A 20,887-nucleotide genomic window follows, 5' to 3' on the forward strand; every position below is an offset into this window, starting at 1 on the left:
TGACACTTTCATTAAAGATAAGTTCTTCCATAAAGATTCTAAGATAACGCATGACGACGCGTTGGGAGTGCATGGGGTATAAGCTAGCTTTAGCATCATGCTAGCTAGGTGTATAGCATCGCGCTAGGCGTCCAGATGGTGGCGACAGAGCGTACATTACATAACATAGAGTATGATATATACGTTCTAGATTAGCGTTAGCATAGCGCTAGGTGTTGTTCTACCACAGGTCCAGGTTATAGATTAGCGTTAGCATAGCGCTAGGTGTGGTGTTCTACCACAGGTCCAGGTTCTCGGTGTTGGAGAACCCTGGTTCTTCACGGAGCGTCCAGTAGGTTCCGTTGGACAGCCACACCTCACGACCCGCCTCGTCCAGGTCTTTGCTGAGATACAAACACAAGGACAAACAGGACATTAGACATTATAATGTGTTTTCAGCTTGCAGATCTGATATTTTTGCTACCTATGTGCGACAAGTAGTAGAGATATATTATATAAGATTATTATTATTGTATTGTATTGTAAGTAGAGTTAAATTACATTACATTATTAAGAGTTAAATTACAGTTAAATTACATTACATTATTAAGAGTTAAATTACAGTTAAATTACATTACATTATTAAGAGGTAAATTACAGTTAAATTACATTACATTATTAAGAGTTAAATTACAGAAAAATCATAAAAAAAGTTAAAATATGGAGATGAGAAGTTTCTGCCGACAGCAACTTTTGTTCCCACTTCTTTTTCAATTTGAATTATTACTCCACCCCTCTCTGTCATAGTGACCTAGTGATGATGTCATAATGACGTTTACCTGAAGAAGCGAGGGATGTGTTCCTCTCCTCTCTATCATAGTGATGTCATAATGATGTGTTTACCTGAAGAAGCGAGGTATGTGCTCCTCTCCTCTCTATCATAGTGATGTCATAATGATGTTTACCTGAAGAAGCGAGGGATGTGCTCCTCTCCTCTCTATCATAGTGATGTCATAATAATGTTTACCTGAAGAAGCGAGGGATGTGCTCCTCTCCTGTCTATCATAGTGATGTCATAATGATGTTTACCTGAAGAAGCGAGGGATGTGTTCCTCTCCTCTCTATCATAGTGATGTCATAATGATGTTTACCTGAAGAAGCGAGGGATGTGCTCCTCTCCTGTCTATCATAGTGATGTCATAATGATGTGTTTACCTGAAGAAGCAAGGGATGTGTTCCTCTCCTCTCTATCATAGTGATGTCATAATGATGTGTTTACCTGAAGAAGCGAGGGATGTGCTCCTCTCCTCTCTATCATAGTGATGTCATAATGATGTTTACCTGAAGAAGCGAGGGATGTGTTCCTCTCCTGTCTATCATAGTGATGTCATAATGATGTTTACCTGAAGAAGCGAGGGATGTGCTCCTCTCCTCTCTATCATAGTGATGTCATAATGATGTTTACCTGAAGAAGCGAGGGATGTGTTCCTCTCCTGTCTATCATAGTGATGTCATAATGATGTTTACCTGAAGAAGCGAGGGATGTGCTCCTCTCCTGTCTTGGCCATCTCCTTCCTCCTCTCCCTCTGTTTCTCCTCCACCTCATCCTTCTTCTTATCCGCTTCCTCCGACCGCCCCTCCTCCAGCAGCCTGGAACACAAAGGGTTAATGTTAATCTGTGTGGAACACAAAGGGTTAATGTTAATCTGGAACACAAAGGGTTAATGTTGATCTGTGTGGAACACAAAGGGTTAATGTTAATCTGGAACACAAAGGGTTAATGTTAATCTGGAACACAAAGGGTTAATGTTAATCTGTCTGGAACACAAAGGGTTAATGTTAATCTGGAACACAAAGGGTTAATGTTAATCTGGAACGCAAAGGGTTAATGTTAATCTGGAACACAAAGGGTTAATGTTAATCTGAACACAAAGGGTTAATGTTAATCTGTCTGGAACACAAAGGGTTAATGTTAATCTGGAACACAAAGGGTTAATGTTAATCTGGAACACAAAGGGTTAATGTTAATCTGGAACACAAAGGGTTAATGTTAATCTGGAACACAAAGGGTTAATGTTAATCTGGAACACAAAGGGTTAATGTTAATCTGGAACACAAAGGGTTAATGTTAATCTGGAACACAAAGGGTTAATGTTAATCTGGAACACAAAGGGTTAATGTTAATCTGGAACACAAAGGGTTAAAGTTAATCTGTGTGGAACACAAAGGGTTAATGTTTCTTATTTTTAACCTATTTTTTTCACCCAGTGTCAACTGTCTAAGCTGTAATCCTGGTTTCTGCTCTCCCTCTGCCAACCTGGGCAGAGCCCTGAACTGAGCTCATGCTTCCTTCAGTGCATGAGGAGTGAGCAAGCCGCTTCTTATCACCTGACAGGGGGGAGCTTCACCGTTTGGACGTAGCCGTGGAAGGAACAGGTTATTCCAGCCAGTTCCTTTCCCCTCCATCAGGCATGTTTTTAGTGAGGGTATTTTGTGAGGGTATCTACCCTAGGAGACACGGGGAGAACATGCAAACTCCACCACAGCGTCCCCCGGCAGGAAACGTACCCAGGACCTTCTAGTTGTGAGGCGACAGCACTACTAACTGCGCCACCGTGACCCGTAAAGGGTTAATGTTAATGTTTAACACAAAGGCTTGAAAATGAAGCTTTGGTCATGTTTGACCAAAGCTTCATTTTCAAGCCTTTGTGTTAACAGTCCAACAGTCTGGCCAGACTGTTGACTTGTGATGTCATGTTTTACATGACATCACAATATCTGATATAAATGACATCTGTGTGCGTGTGTGTGTGTGCATGTGGCGTGTGTGTGTGCATAAACACACATACCTCTGGTCAGGGCGGTAGCGGGTGTCAGTAGGGGGCAGCAGTGAGTCCAGTTCAGGCGTCAGCTCGTTGATCTCTCTGGCGTAACGAGAGAAACCATAGAACTGGAACGCATCGTCTGGCTGCACGTCTACAGGAAGTGACATCAGAGTTAGTGTTTACACAGTATCAGGAAGTGACATCACAGAATCTATACCAGGGGTTCCCAAACTTTTTTGTCTCAGGTCACTCTATAAATATTTGTTTTAATCCGAGGCACCCCTACATTATAATTTTCAGTCCCAGCACCTTATATTTATAGCATATCGTCGTTGTCGGGTGGAAACCTTGTATGTCCAAAACCATTCGTTTTGTATTTATCATCTATAAAATGTACTAAACTAGTGAAAACAGCAGATCTACAAGCACACATCGCCTCGCATCGCTGTTTCCACTAGTTTTGTGCGACAGTCTTGTATGATGAAGCAGGGCTTTGCTTTACCAAAAGACGTACACATTTGAAACTTGGAGATACGAGGTTTCTGCCCGACAGTGACGATATTTTAGTGATTATGTTGTGAGGAAAATGTTGAGACAACAGCCATTTTGGTTAGAACTGACTGAAAATAACTTTGTACTTCAAAAATGATTTAAAATGACACTAAATATTTTTTCAAGAGTCCAAATAAATTCCAAATATTACCAAATGATCTCGCGGCACCCCTGGACTGCCGTCACGGCACCCCAGGGTGCCCCGTCACCCCAGGGTGCCCCGTCACCCACTTTGAAAACCCCTGGTGTAGTATAGTCACTGGGTTTCCAGATGCATTGTGGGTATTGTAGTGTACTCACTAGGTTTCCAGATGCATTGTGGGTAGTGTAGTGTACTCACTGGGTTTCCAGATGCATTGTGGGTAGTGTAGTGTACTCACTAGGTTTCCAGATGCATTGTGGGTAGTGTAGTGTACTCACTGGGTTTCCAGATGCATTGTGGGTATTGTAGTGTACTCACTGGGTTTCCAGATGCATTGTGGGTATTGTAGTGTACTCACTGGGTTTCCAGATGCATTGTGGGACGGGCAGCGTGTCACAGAAGATGCCCTCGTGCCACAGACCTCCGAAGCGATGGACCACGTCTCCACTGCGGTCCAGGACCACACCTTGGACCTCGTTCTTAGTGCAGTCTGAGCTCCAGTAGCGAGACTACACAACAACACACAACCACACACAACAGTACACAATGTTAACACAATGTTAATACTGTATGTTGATATCTAGTTGTGTGCTCAAGCCAAAACTATTGCTTCCAAGTTCAGTCAATGTCCTACTCATGTGAAAGTGTCTTTGTTTAAGACATTGCACACCACTTTAAACTGCTCGTCGAAATCTAGTATGCAAAGGCTGTAAGGTGCATGTAATGAACTAATGATGCTACTGTATGAGAATAGTCTTTAAAACCCAGAGGGATTGACTAGTAGGGGGGAATTCTGTCTCCAATTCTATTAATACTGGTTGGGAATCAAACCCAGGACTTTGTAGCTGTGAGGCGACAGCGCCACCGTTTGACTTGACAACGTTAAACACAACAATTCGGTAAAGAGTTATAATCCACACACAAAGTCTTAAGTAACAGTCTTTTTAATGAAACTTCAGCAGCAGAGAACAAACAGATGCGTTTCAGCTGGGTCGTCATCAGTGTTAAGGCTCATTTCCACCGGCAGCGATAACGATGACGATAGCCATAAAATATCACAGCGATAATTATGCCTTCACATTGATGTCCGATAAAGTTATCGGACATCAATGTGAAGAGGCGCTAATTAACAGCCGCTCGCTCAGAGCGCACCTCGAGCTGTTTGTCAGAGACCCAGTTCCATATCACTGTGATCTTAACCACATCGTTGTTGATCCTAACGATGTAGTTGTCGGCTATCGTTGTCTTTATCGGTGTTTGGTGGATGCTGCCGATCCACTTTCAATTGAAAACCCACTTTTTTAAATCGTTATCGTCATCGCTGCCGGTGGAAAAGAGCCTTTAGGCTGATGACTGCCTGGCTGAAACGCATCCGTTCTAACATCAGTCTGGGCTCCAGTACAGAGTACCTCACGTCATGTTTCATACTGGGCTCCAGTAGAGTCCCTCAGGTCATGTTTCATACTGGGCTCCAGTACAGAGTACTGGAGTACGTACACATCATGTTTCATAGATACCCATTTCCTCCTGTGAGGGAAATTCAGTCTTTTCAGGCCAACCCAGCTGATTCTCTGCCCACAAGGAGCGAGTGAGCAATTAGGGGTTAAGAGTCTTGCTCAGGGACACACATCCACATTGCTATCCTGGCCTGGAATGGAACCTGGGACAACCAGGGGCTCTGGTTCCCCAGGCGGCTCCCTAACCATTCAGCTATGGAATGGAACCTGGGACAACCAGGGGCTCTGGTTCCCCAGGCGGGCTCCCTAACCATTCAGCTATGGAATGGAACCTGGGACAACCAGGGGCTCTGGTTCCCCAGGCGGCTCCCTAACCATTCAGCTATGGAATGGAACCTGGGACAACCAGGGGCTCTGGTTCCCCAGGCGGGCTCCCTAACCATTCAGCTATGGAATGGAACCTGGGACAACCAGGGGCTCTGGTTCCCCAGGCGGCTCCCTAACCATTCAGCTATGCTGCCCTTGTAAAGAACAAGATGCGCTGTACACCTTGTGTGTGTGTGTGTGTGTGTGTGTGTGTGTGTGTATGTAATGTGTGTGTATGTAATGTGTGTGTACCTTAACGAAGGTGATCTTGCAGCTGCAGGCATCACTCTTAGAGTTGGTGATGATGACTTCTCCATAATGTTCCAACCAGCGCTGCTGACTCAGCACGTTGTGGATGCACGTCACCGCCTTGTTCCACTCATAGTGGTCCCCGTAACTATAGATAAACACATCACACACCCATTACTGGCTTGTTCCACTCATAGTGGTCCCCGTAACTATAGACAAACACATCACACACACACACATTACTGCCTTGTTCCACTCGTAGTGGTCCCCGTAACTATAGATAAACACATCACACACACACACACACACATTACTGCCTTGTTCCACTCATAGTGGTCCCCGTAACTATAGATAAACACATCACACACACATTACTGCCTTGTTCCACTCATAGTGGTCCCCGTAACTATAGACAAACACATCACACACACATATTACTGCCTTGTTCCACTCGTAGTGGTCCCCGTAACTATAGACACACACACACACACACACACACACACACACACACACACACACACACACACACACACACACACACACACACACACACACACACACACACACACACACACACACACACACACACACACACACACACACACACACACACTACTGCCTGTTCCACTAGAATGGATCTGGAAACAAGGGTCCGCTACAAACCCGATAACAAATGTATTGATCACCAGGTATCAATAAGCTGTGGTCTTATCAAGCCTGTTATGGAGCATAGCGGCCCATGATGTCATGTTTAAACAATCAATACAAGAGGCCATCAAGAACTTATTACAGTACTATTCATAATATAAAGCAAGCCATTTAACACTTATTGCACACCAATGAATGATTGTTGTAATGATATTTAATGATAATATTTGTTACTTCTGTCAATTGTCATCTTCATAGATGGTGGTCAGCCACAAACTCACAGTCACAACTAGAAGAAGTGCTCTTCCGAGCACATGTCTCCACCAGGCCACGCGTCCTGGTGGTGCTATAATAGGCCAATGTAAAAAGGGAGTCACACTTACAAAGTTTGAAACTGATGGGTGGAGTTATAGGTAAAACCACGAATTGGCCTGTTATAGCGCCACCATGAGGCTGATTTCAAAAATTTGAAGTGGCATTTCTTTCTCGGCCTAGTGGGAACGTGTGTGCGCGATTTCATGTTAGCTTTGTGATTTGAGGCATTTTGTCCAAAACGGACCAATCTTACAAACTTTGAAAGCCAATCTCAGCCAATCAGGATGGAATATGGACAATCAGACAGATCCATGTTGATCACATGACTATAGAGATACGGTCTACCGATTTGCGTGATTTTTGGACAAAATCTGTAGGAGTACTGGCCAAAAGGTAGTTTTGCACAAATTTGGCCTCCTTTTGGCGCTAGAACAGGCCCATGTGAGAAATGTGGGGCAGAGGTTCTGAATTGGCATCCAGGGAGTGCGAGCTGACTGTAGTCGATCACATGACTGTAGAGATACTGTCTACGGATTTGCGTGATTTTTGGACAAAATCTGTAGGAGTAGTGTACAGAAATGGGTTTTGCAAACATCGGCCTCATGGTGGCGCTAGAACAGGGCCATTTGAAAAATGTGGGGCAGAGGTTCTGAATTGGCATCCAGGGAGTGTGTGTGCTCATTTTGGCAGCGACCGGGCCAACGGCGCCGGAGATTAGCTGGTAACAAACTCGGAGGACGGACGGACGGACGGACGCACGCACGGACGGACGGACGCACGGACGGACAGGGGCAAAAACATACTCTCCTCCTGCCTTCGGCTGGTGGAGACAACAACTGGACAAAAAGATACCAGTTTTGTCATCTCACGTCATTCCATGAAATATTAGAAAACGCTCAACAGTGATCTGGATAAAAGCCCGGCTCAATAACGATCTCCATCCCAGAGCAGAGGAGATGAAATGGTAAGTATATGATTGAAGCCTTCATGCTACCCTCCCCTCCCTTGAAGTCAACCCCCCCCATCACCCTACTCATGCTACCCTCCCCTCCCTTGAAGTCAGTGTGTCCAAAACATAGTTCTGCTCTCTGACTGTGGAGGGCAGCAGAGATAGCTTCATTAAGACTCACTGTTTTACTCTCCCCCTCTCTATGTAACCACTTGAACCGTCAACACTTAATAAACTTGACCTTTCACTCTGTACTTAGTCTGCTCTTTTTCCCCCTCTACACCAAACCTCTTTGCTGAAAATAGCTGATCTACAAGCTCACAACGCCTCGCAACGCGATGCGTTGTGAGCTTGTAGATCAGCTTGTAGATCTGCGATCTGCACACACACACACACACACACACACACACACACACACACACACACACACACACACACACACACACACACACACACACACACACACACACACACACACACACACACACACACACACACACACACACACACACACACACACACACACACACACACACACACACACACACACACACACACACACACACACGGTGGCGCTGCTCAGTGGCGACCCGGGCTCTAGTGCTGCTGCCTGCATCTATCTGTTTTTTATTGTTTTACCGTTGTTTTTAATGTTGTTTGTCTTCAGTCTCATCGTACAAGGTTAAGAGGAACATAGGCTAACTCAGCTTTTCTTTTGGGACGCAAAAGAAAGTTAGTTTTTTAGCCACAGCGGTTTGCACACCAGCGTGGTGAGGTGTGCTGCTCAGCTCCCAAAGTAGCAGGGGGCTTGGCTAACCCTTACGGAACAGACTGTTGGTGAACTACTACTTTTCCCGAAACCATGGCGGCACTGTGGATGCTGCTCGTGCTGTTTTTGGTCATTGGGGAATTCCTGGGCACAAATGGGTATGAAACTCATCCCATAAACACGGCAGTGCTCCGAGGCTACACAAGGGAGGCTCTGCTCGCCCTCCGGCCGAAAGGGAATACACCGCCTGTGAACCTCCCTGGGGATGTCACCGTTACCAGCAGCTCTGCCGGGGGGACCAGACGGAGGAAGAGGGGAAGGAAAGGAGGCGTCAGGCAACGCATCCGCAGAAGAGGAAACAAACCCCCGCTGCCTTCCATCATCTTGAGCAACGTGCGGTCGCTCCGAAGCAAAATGGACGAGCTTCGTTTACACACAAGATTTAGCCACGAGTACCGGGAGGCTAATATTTTGGTGTTTACTGAAACGTGGCTTCGGGAGGACATACCGAACTCCATGCTGGAGCTGGAGGGCTTCTCATCAACTCGGGCCGATCGGGAGCTACGTCTGGGAAATCTAAAGGAGGAGGACTTAGCGTGTATGTGAGTAACAGTTGGTGCAGCCAGTACACTGTCAGAGAAAAGTACTGCGACCCGGACCTTGAACTGCTATGTCTCTCTATGAGACCGTTTTACCTTCCGAGGGAATTCGGTAATATTGTGATTTGTGCTGCCTATGTACCGCCCAGTGCAAATGCTGCTAGGGCAGCAAATAGACTAGCAGACTGTGTTCATTCACAAATGCAACGCACCCCGGGAGCTCCTATCTTTGTATTAGGTGACCTGAACCACTGTAGACTGGAGCCTGTTTTGCCCGGGTTTCACCAGTACGTTAAATGTGGTACAAGGAAAAAGAATGTGTTAGATAAATGCTATGGTAATATAAAAAATCAAACCTCGGTTCGAAGTGGAGCGGTGAATTTGAGCAGCTGTACCCTATGTGAGTGAGTGAGTGAGTGTAAACTGTGCCTGTGAGTGAGTGGTGAGTGTGCCTGGCCTGCACAAAACAGCGCCCCTCCTTTAACTAGTGTTTTGTGTGTGGCCACTCAAGGTATTGCCAGACTACGGACACGGCCAGCCAGCCACCCAGCCACCCAGCCACCCAGCCACCCACAGACATACCTGTTCATTGGGAGCGCTTTCACCGCTCCAAAAATGCTTACAGAGCTAAGGTCCTCCCTCCTCTTGCAAACTCTGATCACTCCACCGTTCAGCTTATGCCCACCTACAAATCTGTCCTAAAGTCCAGTAAACCTGTCCAAAAAACGGTGTTACAGTGGACAGAAGACAGTGTGGAGTCTTTGAAGGGCTGTTTTCTTTGTACGGACTGGAGTATTTTCCACGACCTGGAATTAAATGAGGCTACAGAGACAGTATCGGACTATATAAACTTCTGTGTGAACAACGTTGTTCCAAAAAAGTCCATTCTTCACTTCCCCAACAACAAGCCCTACATTACCAAGGAGGTAAAAGCCTGTATCAACAGCAAGAAACTGGCTTTTAAAAAAGGTGACAGGGGGGGCATGGCTGCTGCCCAAAAGGAGCTAAACAGAATGCTGTCACTGGCCAGAAGTAAGCATAGGGCGGCTCTAGAAGAGAGTGTCGGCTCAATGAACACAAAGGGGTTATGGGACCATATGAAAAAGATAACGAACATGAACACCAAACGTAATCCTATTGTTACACTGGATGAATCAGCTAGAGCTAATGAATTGAATGAATTCTCAGACACGACACCGATGCCTCAGTGCAGGAGTCTGTGGATTTCAACATTGATTCCATCATGTGTAATGCTTCTGATCGTATTCTCATTGATCCTAAACAGGTTCAGAGTGTCTTTAGTAAGGTATGCAACAAAAAATCAACAGGGCCTGATGGCATGCCTTCCTCGTTACTAAAGATGTGCTCAGAAGAGCTTACGGCTGCCTGGTGCCCTATCTTCCAACAGTCGGTGGACAAACACATGGTTCCTGATATGTGGAAAAAGTCATTAATAATTCCTATTCCCAAAGTCTCTTGCCCCACTGTGAACAAAGACTATAGACCTATTGCTTTAACGTGTGAGGTTATGAAATGTTTCGAGCGAATCATTGTGAATTCATTTAAGTCTCAGGTGGCTTCCTACATGGATCCTCTACAATTTGCTTACAGGGCTGGGCGCAGCACGGAGGATGCTGTAGCCAGCATAACCCATTTAATTAGTAAGCACCTGGAGAAACCCAAAACATATGCACGTGTCCTCTTTGCAGATTTCAGCGCTGCTTTTGACACTGTCAGACCTTCACAACTTGTCATGAAGCTGAACAACATGAATGTAAATCCGTTCATCATCAGATGGTTTTACTCCATGTTAACAAACAGATCTCAACAGGTCAAGGTAAATTCTGTGCTCTCAAGCACAAAGATGTGTAGCACAGGTGTGCCACAAGGGGGGGTGAGTTCACCCTTCCTTTTCACTGCTTACACAGATGATTGCAGGAGTAGTCTGCCAAACAACTACATCTTTAAATTTTCTGATGATACTGTAATAGTTAGCCTGCTGTGGGGAGGTGAACGCCTAGAGGGATACATCAGTGAGATAAACAGCTTCAATGACTGGTGTGAAAAGAGTCACCTTATGTTAAATGTCACAAAAACCAAAGAGATGATCTTTGATCTGAAAGGTGTCTCCTCCCATGAACCAGTGGTCATGGGGGGAATCCAAATTGAGCAGGTAGTCTCATATAAATATCTGGGAATCCAAATGGATAACCAGCTCAAATGGCATGCCCATGTTGACTATCTGTGTGCCAAATTGGCACAAAGATTGCACTTTCTCCGAAGGCTCAGGCTTTTTGGTGTGAGCACGGGAGTCATGACAACGTTCTATGATGCTGTGCTAGGCAGCCTTATAAGATATGGTTCTATGATGCTGTGCTAGGCAGCCTTATAAGATATGGTTCTATGATGCTGTGCTAGGCAGCCTTATAAGATATGGTTCTATGATGCTGTGCTAGGCAGCCTTATAAGATATGGTTCTATGATGCTGTGCTAGGCAGCCTTATAAGATATGGTTCTATGATGCTGTGCTAGGCAGCCTTATAAGATATGGTTCTATGATGCTGTGCTAGGCATCCTTATAAGATATGGTTCTATGATGCTGTGCTAGGCAGCCTTATAAGATATGGTTCTATGATGCTGTGCTAGGCAGCCTTATAAGATATGGTTCTATGATGCTGTGCTAGGCAGCCTTATAAGATATGGTTCTATGATGCTGTGCTAGGCAGCCTTATAAGATATGGTTCTATGATGCTGTGCTAGGCATCCTTATAAGATATGGTTCTATGATGCTGTGCTAGGCAGCCTTATAAGATATGGTTCTATGATGCTGTGCTAGGCAGCCTTATAAGATATGGTTCTATGATGCTGTGCTAGGCAGCCTTATAAGATATGGTTCTATGATGCTGTGCTAGGCAGCCTTATAAGATATGGTTCTATGATGCTGTGCTAGGCATCCTTATAAGATATGGTTCTATGATGCTGTGCTAGGCAGCCTTATAAGATATGGTTCTATGATGCTGTGCTAGGCAGCCTTATAAGATATGGTTCTATGATGCTGTGCTAGGCATCCTTATAAGATATGGTTCTATGATGCTGTGCTAGGCAGCCTTATAAGATATGGTTCTATGATGCTGTGCTAGGCAGCCTTATAAGATATGGTTCTATGATGCTGTGCTAGGCATCCTTATAAGATATGGTTCTATGATGCTGTGCTAGGCAGCCTTATAAGATATGGTTCTATGATGCTGTGCTAGGCAGCCTTATAAGATATGGTTCTATGATGCTGTGCTAGGCATCCTTATAAGATATGGTTCTATGATGCTGTGCTAGGCAGCCTTATAAGATATGGTTCTATGATGCTGTGCTAGGCAGCCTTATAAGATATGGTTCTATGATGCTGTGCTAGGCAGCCTTATAAGATATGGTTCTATGATGCTGTGCTAGGCATCCTTATAAGATATGGTTCTATGATGCTGTGCTAGGCATCCTTATAAGATATGGTTCTATGATGCTGTGCTAGGCAGCCTTATAAGATATGGTTCTATGATGCTGTGCTAGGCAGCCTTATAAGATATGGTTCTATGATGCTGTGCTAGGCAGCCTTATAAGATATGGTTCTATGATGCTGTGCTAGGCAGACTTATAAGATATGGTTCTATGATGCTGTGCTAGGCAGCCTTATAAGATATGGTTCTATGATGCTGTGCTAGGCAGACTTATAAGATATGGTTCTATGATGCTGTGCTAGGCATCCTTATAAGATATGGTTCTATGATGCTGTGCTAGGCAGCCTTATAAGATATGGTTCTATGATGCTGTGCTAGGCAGCCTTATAAGATATGGTTCTATGATGCTGTGCTAGGCAGCCTTATAAGATATGGTTCTATGATGCTGTGCTAGGCAGCCTTATAAGATATGGTTCTATGATGCTGTGCTAGGCAGCCTTATAAGATATGGTTCTATGATGCTGTGCTAGGCAGCCTTATAAGATATGGTTCTATGATGCTGTGCTAGGCATCCTTATAAGATATGGTTCTATGATGCTGTGCTAGGCAGCCTTATAAGATATGGTTCTATGATGCTGTGCTAGGCAGCCTTATAAGATATGGTTCTATGATGCTGTGCTAGGCAGCCTTATAAGATATGGTTCTATGATGCTGTGCTAGGCAGCCTTATAAGATATGGTTCTATGATGCTGTGCTAGGCAGCCTTATAAGATATGGCATGGCAGCTTGGTTTGGGACTCTTTCTGTCCAGCTTAAATCGAGAATAGCTAAAATGGAAAAAACTGCCATGAAGGTCATTGGTAGGAAAGATTCTCCTTCGTTACAATCAATCTTTGAGAAAATAGTGGTTAGTCTGGCAAATAGAGTGCGGTCTGATCCCACACATATATTAGCATCAGAGTACGAGCTGCTCCCCTCTGGGAGACGCTTTAAGGCGTGCCGTTGTAAATACAACCGATTTAAACTATCTTTTCTCCCACTTCTATTGCCCTGCTGAACAGAACAGCACTGTGACTCTCAGCACCTTACTCTTGGGACTCTCTGTTGTTCTAAACCCTGGTGTAGAACCTTTTCATGATTGGCCCATTCAGGCCGGGAACGCATTTTGCTGTTTGGGAGGGGCTTACAGTACATGTACAGTGTGTAGCAACATGTTTGTTTTGTGGGCTAATTTCTGATTTGGCCCTGTTCTGTGGGTTAGGCCTAAATGGGTTAGTAATGCTTTTGTTTTTATTTTTCTCAGATTGCTATGTACACTGTTCTATCTTGTGATTCTCTTTTACCCTGTACATGCCGTTACTGAATTTGTTTGTGTGTCTACTGTGCAATGTCTGTGTGTGTTTTAGAAAGCGTTGATGCACTTGTGCACTTTTGCCCAAGACAATTTTCCCCTCGTGGGACAATAAAGTATATCTCATCTCATCTCATCATCTCACACACTCATTAATAGCAATAGCAAGAATAGCATCACCGCGGTTGTGCCAACGTGATGGTGACAATGATATGAACCAACCAGACGCAGCCACACATTCCATGTAGAGCCAGGAAAGCCCTTTTACCCAGAGCTGAAATCTGTACTTAAACTACAAGCTGTATGGATGTGTGTTATAAACACATTAAACTACACACTGCATGGATGTGTGTTATAAACTCATCCATACTTGGGCAGAGTAACATTGTCTAGTTATATTACATATTAAAGATATTAAAGGTTATAATAAATCATACTTGGGCAGAGTAACGTTGTCTAGTTATTACATATTAAACATATTAAAGGTTAATACGTACTTGGGCAGCGTAACGTTGACCTGACTGCTAGACAGGATCTCCACTGATTTACCCCAAAACTTATGTTTCCACCTCTGGTCTGGAGAGAGAGAGAGAGACATAGGGTTACTATGGAAGAGAGAGAGAGAGAGAGAGAGAGAGAGAGAGAGAGAGAGAGAGAGAGAGAGAGAGAGAGAGAGAGAGAGACATAGGGTTACTATGGAGGAGGGAGAGAGAGAGAGAGAGAGAGACACAGCTTATACTGTAGCTTAATATAATATGCATCTAAAACATGAATGCAGGTCTGTGTGTGAGTGTGAGTGTGTGTGTGTGTGTGTGTGTGTGTGTGTGTGTGTGTGTGTGTGTGTGTGTGTGTGTGTGTGCAGTAGCGCGGGAAGGGGGGGGCTACGGGGGCTACAGCCCCCCCTGGTTGCTGGTCAGCCCCCCCTGAGCCCCCTCCAGTCGCATGAGCAGACTCAGCGCCGTTACCGAGTTATAGAATAGTAAATCTTCGCCCCCACCGTTGTGCTTATAGGTTGCTAGGGAAACGGTAGTTCTACCCGGAAGCAGCCTCCTGCACCCGCGCGGTGCAGGAGGCATGTAAACACAGAAACATGATTACTTTATGTGGTGGACTGTGTGTTTTGCTTCATTCATTTGCAACACATCATCACTTACCAAGGGATTATTGCATGACATCATGGACAGTTCATTCGCTATCAAGGATAAAGTGAGGTTTTAACAAGGTAAGAAGATTGACTTTATAATGTACTCTCTCTCTCTCTCTCTCTCTCTCTTTATCTCTCCTTTATTTGCAAAACTGTCTGCCGCCGTGCAGACCCTTACCCTTTTCTGATGTGGGCTTTGCGCTGTGGGCATTGTAGTGTGTGTGTGTGTGTGTTGCCTGTCTGTCTGTGGCTCCTTGCTATACCATTGCGTGGGGGGAAATCAGCGACCGAAACTGCAATAAAAATCACCCAAACCCGCAAAAAAAACTGCGCGCGCACGGACACGCGCGCCGCAGCCCAGCCCACCCTAAGATTTATTAGTTCCCGCGCGCCTGTGTGTGTGTGTGTGTGTGTTACCTTGCCAGAAGGTGAAGTTGTCAGACTGTGCGTGACAGGCGGAGATGGGTGGATGATGACTGACCTACAACCACACACACACACACACACACACACACACACACACACACACACACACACACACACACACACACACACACACACACACACACACACACACACACACACACACACACACACACACACACACACACACACACACACACACACACACACACACACACGTTAAACAATATCCTTTACAATTTAGGCATTATTAAGCATAAAACATTATTTTATACTTTAGCTATTGAAGAATAGCAGATATACAAGCTCACAGAGTGCGCTGTGAGCTTGTACTGTAGATCTGCCATTTTTGAAAATGTGTCTTATTTTTTACCCTATTCTCTAAATCAGGGGTTCCCAAACCTTTTTGTCTCAGGGCACCTCATGAATATTTTTTTTATCCGAGGCACCCCTACATTATAATTTTCACTCCCAGCACCTTATATTTATAGCATATCGTCGTTGTCGGGTGGAAATCTTCTATGTCCAAAACCGTGTATTTATCATCTATAAAATGTACTAAACTAGCGAAAACAGCAGATATACAAGCACACAACGCCTCGCATCGCGAGGCGTTGTGTGCTTGTAGATCAGCTGTTTTCAATAGTTTCGTGAGACAGTCTTGTATGATGAAGCAGGGCTTTGCTTTACCAAAAGACGTACACATTTGAAACTTGGGAGATACGAGGTTTCTGCCCGACAGTGACGATATTTTAGTGATTATGTTGCGAGGAAAACGTTGAGATAACAGCCATTTTGGTTAGAACTGACTGGAAATAACTTTGTACTTCAAGTTTAAAATGATAATAAATAATATTTCTTCAAGTGTCCAAATAAATTCAAAAATAAATATTATCAAATGATCTCACGGCACCCCTGGACTGCCGCCACAGCACCCCAGGGTGCCCCGTCACCCCAGGGGGCCCCGTCACCCCAGGGTGCCCCGTCACCCCCCCAGGGTGCCCCGTCACCCCAGGGTGCCCCGTCACCCCAGGGTGCCCCGTCACCCACTTTGAAAACCCCTGCTCTAAATGTCTTCTATATCAGTGGTTTGAAAAAAGATATTTTAAAAAAACATATTCAAAGATTTTTTCAGAAACAGCAGATCTACAAGCTTGCAGCGTGACACTGTAGATCTATAGGACACCTAGGTCAGGAGGACCTGTTCACTGAGCTTGTATATCTAGTACCTGTTCACTGAGCTTGTAGATCTAGTACCTGTTCACTGAGCTTGTAGATCTAGTACCTGTTCACTGAGTTTGTAGATCTACAGTATAATCTTGTAGATCTAACCTGTTCGCTGATGAAGCGGAAGCCTCGGTCTTCGCGGATGTTTTCGTAGGTTTCTCCCAGAACAGGGTTGAAGGGTTTGTAGCGATTCCTCCAGGAGGCCCAGGCATAACCGGAGATGGAGAAGGCTGCTATGTACACCTAGAATATATATATAAAATAATATAATAATGTTTATAATGATACCAGGCTGCTATGTACACCTAGAATATATAATAATATATAATAATATATAAAATATATAAAATATAATGTTTATAATGAACCCAGGCTGCGATGTACACCTAGAATATATAAATATATAAAATATAATGTTTATAATAACACCAGGTGTAGACGGAGATAAAGAACACTGCTATGTAAGTAAAATAGTTAATTACCATCCTCTGATCATCTGTGATGTTAGCAGTGTCCAGTAGTTCACTAATTAAAGGTTAATTAAAGGGTAATTAAAGGTTAATTAAACATTAATTACCATCCTCTGGTAAGGGTCGTCAGTGATGTTAGCAGTGTCCAGTAGTTCACAGTATTCCAGGTTAATTAAAGGTTAATTAAAGGGTAATTAAACATTAATTACCATCCTCTGATAGGGGTCGTCAGTGATGTTAGCAGTGTCCAGTAGTTCACAGTATTCCAGGTTAATTAAAGGTTAATTAAAGGGTAATTAAACATTAATTACCATCCTCTGATAGGGGTCGTCAGTGAGGTTAGCAGTGTCCAGCAGCTCACAGTACTCCAGGTTAATTAAAGGTAATTAAAGGTTAATTAAAGGGTAATTAAAGGTTAATTAAACATTAATTACCATCCTCTGATAAGGGTCGTCAGTGAGGTTAGCAGTGTCCAGTAGTTCACAGTACTCCAGGTTAATTAAAGGTAATTAAAGGTTAATTAAAGGTTAATTAAAGGGTAATTAACAGTATTAATTACCATCCTCTGATAGGGGTCGTCAGTGAGGTTAGCAGTGTCCAGCAGCTCACAGTACTCCAGGTTAATTAAAGGTAATTAAAGGTTAATTAAAGGTTAATTAAAGGGTAATTAACAGTATTAATTACCATCCTCTGATAGGGGTCGTCAGTGAGGTTAGCAGTGTCCAGCAGCTCACAGTACTCCAGGTTAATTAAAGGTTAATTAAAGGGTAATTAAAGGTTAATTAAACATTAATTACCATCCTCTGGTAAGGGTCGTCAGTGATGTTAGCAGTGTCCAGTAGTTCACAGTATTCCAGGTTAATTAAAGGTTAATTAAAGGGTAATTAAACATTAATTACCATCCTCTGATAGGGGTCGTCAGTGAGGTTAGCAGTGTCCAGCAGCTCACAGTACTCTAGCTCCTCACTGAGGCGCTGCAGCAGAGAGACGGGTTCGTTGAGGGCGACGGGCATGGAGACACGCGACAGGTCTTTACCGATGTTGTTGTACAGGATGGTCATGATCCCGATGTGGCCGTTATCTGCCCCGTGGGCGGGGAGCACCGTACGCCGCCCTGTAGGGCGATACAACACTGTTAATATGACTGTTACCTACCCTGTAGGGCGATACAACACTGCTAATATGACTGTTATCTAGTCAGCAGATCTACATGCTCACAACGCCTTGCGTGGTGAGCATGTAGATCTGCTATTTTCACAATGTTTGCCTCTTGCCGACTTAATATTTGATAGTTTGGCGAGTCCTGTTGAATATTCCACTATTGGAATATTTTGAGGTCGAATGATTCAAATACTAAAAATCACTATTCGTGAATGTCCTAGTGTGTATATAACATCATATTGTATAATCATCATATTTACCAGTGTCAGTGTATATATAATATCATATTTTATAATCATCATATTTACCAGTATCAGTGTGTATATAATCATATATAATAAACAGTGTATATATAATCATATTTACCAGTATCAGTGTATATATAATCATCATATATAATATCATATTTTATAATCATCATATTTACCAGTGTCAGTGTGTATATAATCATATATAATAAACAGTGTGTATATAATCATATATAACATCATATTTTATAATCATAATATTTACCAGTATCAGTGTGTGTATAATATCATATTTAATAATCATAATATTTACCAGTATCAGTGTGTATATAATCATATATAATAAACAGTGTATATATAATCATATATAACATCATATTTTATAATCATAATATTTACCAGTATCAGAGTATATATAATATCATATATAATATCATATATAATATCATATTTAATAATCATAATATTTACCAGTATCAGAGGGGACTGGACTGGGCTTATCAGGAGCACTGGAGACACTGGCCCTGTACCGGATGGTGCTGCTGGCTGGAATATAGAAATATTAATTAATATTATTAATATCATATTTATAACCCTCTGTACCTGATGGTGCTGCTGGCTGGAATATAGAAATATTAATTATTATTATTATTATTATTATTATGTTTATAACCCTCTTATCTGATGGTGCTGCTGGCTGGAATATAGAAATATTAATTATTATTATTAATATCATATTTATAACCCTCTGTATCTGATGGTACTGATGGCTGGAATATAGAAATATTATTATTATTAATATCATATTTATAACCCTCTATCTGATGGTGCTGCTGGCTGGAATATAGAAATATTAATATTGTGAATATAATCATATTCCTAACTTCTATAATATTGACTGCAGTGTTGGAAAAGTTCACTTTCTACATGAAATAGTTCAAAGTTGACTTCACCATCTTTAAAATAATATAGTTCAATTCATCGTTCATAATTCCAACTTCTGAACTAAAAGGTCATGGTTCCAAAATGTTTTATTTATTTTTAGTTCCTTTTTCCCCCCATTTCCCCCCCAATACGTTGCTGCAAGCTATTATTTGTCAAAATGATTTCATCCAAGTTAACATTGAGGAGCCCACAATGTTTAATCTGTTCCCACTGCAGTGCTTTAATGTGAAACGCTTTCCCACTGTCATCGTCATAATGGTGATAAGCTTTTATTGTGAAGGCAAACGTTTCGAAAAATCCCACATCCTGCAAGTTTCCGTGTGCAGAAAATAGCAGAGCTACAAGCTCACAACGTGAAGGAAGAGGAAGAGACACGTTGTGAGCTTGTAGATCTGCTATTTTCGTCATGCAGCACGTCGTACGACGAATTCTAAGTCAGCCTTTACTTGGAACTGGAAGATTACTGTTGCACTGTGCGCACACAGTGGCGTCAGTTCAGCCAAAGCTAGGGTATGGCAAAGATGGCAGTCCTCATGGAAAAGAGGCATTACATTTTGGATAACACGTTTCTATTGTGAAAATAGCATGTAGATCGGCTATTTTCACGTCTGAAAAAAATTAGTTTTGTCAGTTTTTTTACCCAGGTTTTGGATATGGCAGCCTGGAACGGTTGTTCAAGTGCAGCTAAACTTGGCATGTTGCCATACCCCTGCCATACCCAATTGACGCCCCTGGGCACACACAGCACTGCCCAGCGCTAAATACACATTTACTGTACATTTACTGTACATTTACTGTAAAGCCAAGATGATTACATTACAATGTGAATACAAAGAACCAACGAGCGCCGTTCACAAACGCCAGAATGAACGCGTTCAACAACAACTTCATCAAACGGAAATAAAAAATGGTCCTTTCACGTTCGCCCAAAATATCAACGAATTTGTGAACACTCGTTGTGAGCGCGTTCAGGCACAACACTGACTGACTGAAAGAGAAATATGAATGATTAACATAATCATATTTGATGGAGCCATGCGTACAAGTGGCTAAATATGTCTTTAGTAGGGATGGAGCCCTAAACAAGGGTAGCTCGATAACCCGATAACAGATTTATTGAGTACCAGGTATCAATAATCTTTGGGCTTATCAAGCCTGTTATCCAGCATAGCGGCCCATGATGTCATGTTTAAACAATCAAGACAAGAGGCCATCAAGACATTATTACAGTACTATTCATAATATAAAGCCATTTAACACTTATTGCACACTAACGAATGATATTTAAAGGTATATTCAGTGATTGTATTTCATTCAAAAAAATATATAATTGGTACATTTTCCATTCATTCTCCTCACTAGAATGTGTGCTGACCATATAAGGACTTCCACCATGGCCCATGTTGCGAGCATAGCTAGATTCAGTTTTCAGTGGTGGCCAGCCAGTCCTCGACCAATCAGGGTAGAGTATGGCCGTAGTTATGTTATGATGTTTAGTTATGATGGTCAAAGTTTTGAGAACCACAGTCGCTCTGAATTAAGAACGTCTGCTTAATGCCTAGATTGTAAACTACTAAACTCATAAAATGCCACAGTCTGGTAGTAAATCAGTATCATACATA

The 20,887-nt window shown here is 43.0% G+C and overlaps 1 protein-coding gene across 1 annotated transcript in view; it reads right to left on the reverse strand.

The window, feature by feature from the left end:
* Positions 1-274: 274 nt before the first annotated feature.
* Positions 275-20,887, reverse strand: part of LOC308284260 (oxysterol-binding protein-related protein 7-like) — a gene marked incomplete at both ends in the record, with an annotated part of 61,163 nt that continues 40,550 nt past the window's right edge. Inside the window, 10 exons of the mRNA XM_080724830.1 lie at positions 275-383; positions 1,507-1,629; positions 2,829-2,955; positions 3,857-4,007; positions 5,574-5,718; positions 14,145-14,223; positions 15,209-15,272; positions 16,547-16,684; positions 17,811-18,025; positions 18,792-18,866. Coding sequence (XP_080580956.1) covers positions 275-383; positions 1,507-1,629; positions 2,829-2,955; positions 3,857-4,007; positions 5,574-5,718; positions 14,145-14,223; positions 15,209-15,272; positions 16,547-16,684; positions 17,811-18,025; positions 18,792-18,866 — 1,226 coding nt within the window. The remainder of the gene's footprint in view (positions 384-1,506; positions 1,630-2,828; positions 2,956-3,856; positions 4,008-5,573; positions 5,719-14,144; positions 14,224-15,208; positions 15,273-16,546; positions 16,685-17,810; positions 18,026-18,791; positions 18,867-20,887) is intronic.

The sequence above is a fragment of the Nannobrachium achirus genome (genome assembly GCF_963921795.1).
Source record: "Nannobrachium achirus genome assembly, chromosome: 4".
NCBI classification, from domain to species: Eukaryota; Metazoa; Chordata; class Actinopteri; order Myctophiformes; family Myctophidae; genus Nannobrachium; species Nannobrachium achirus.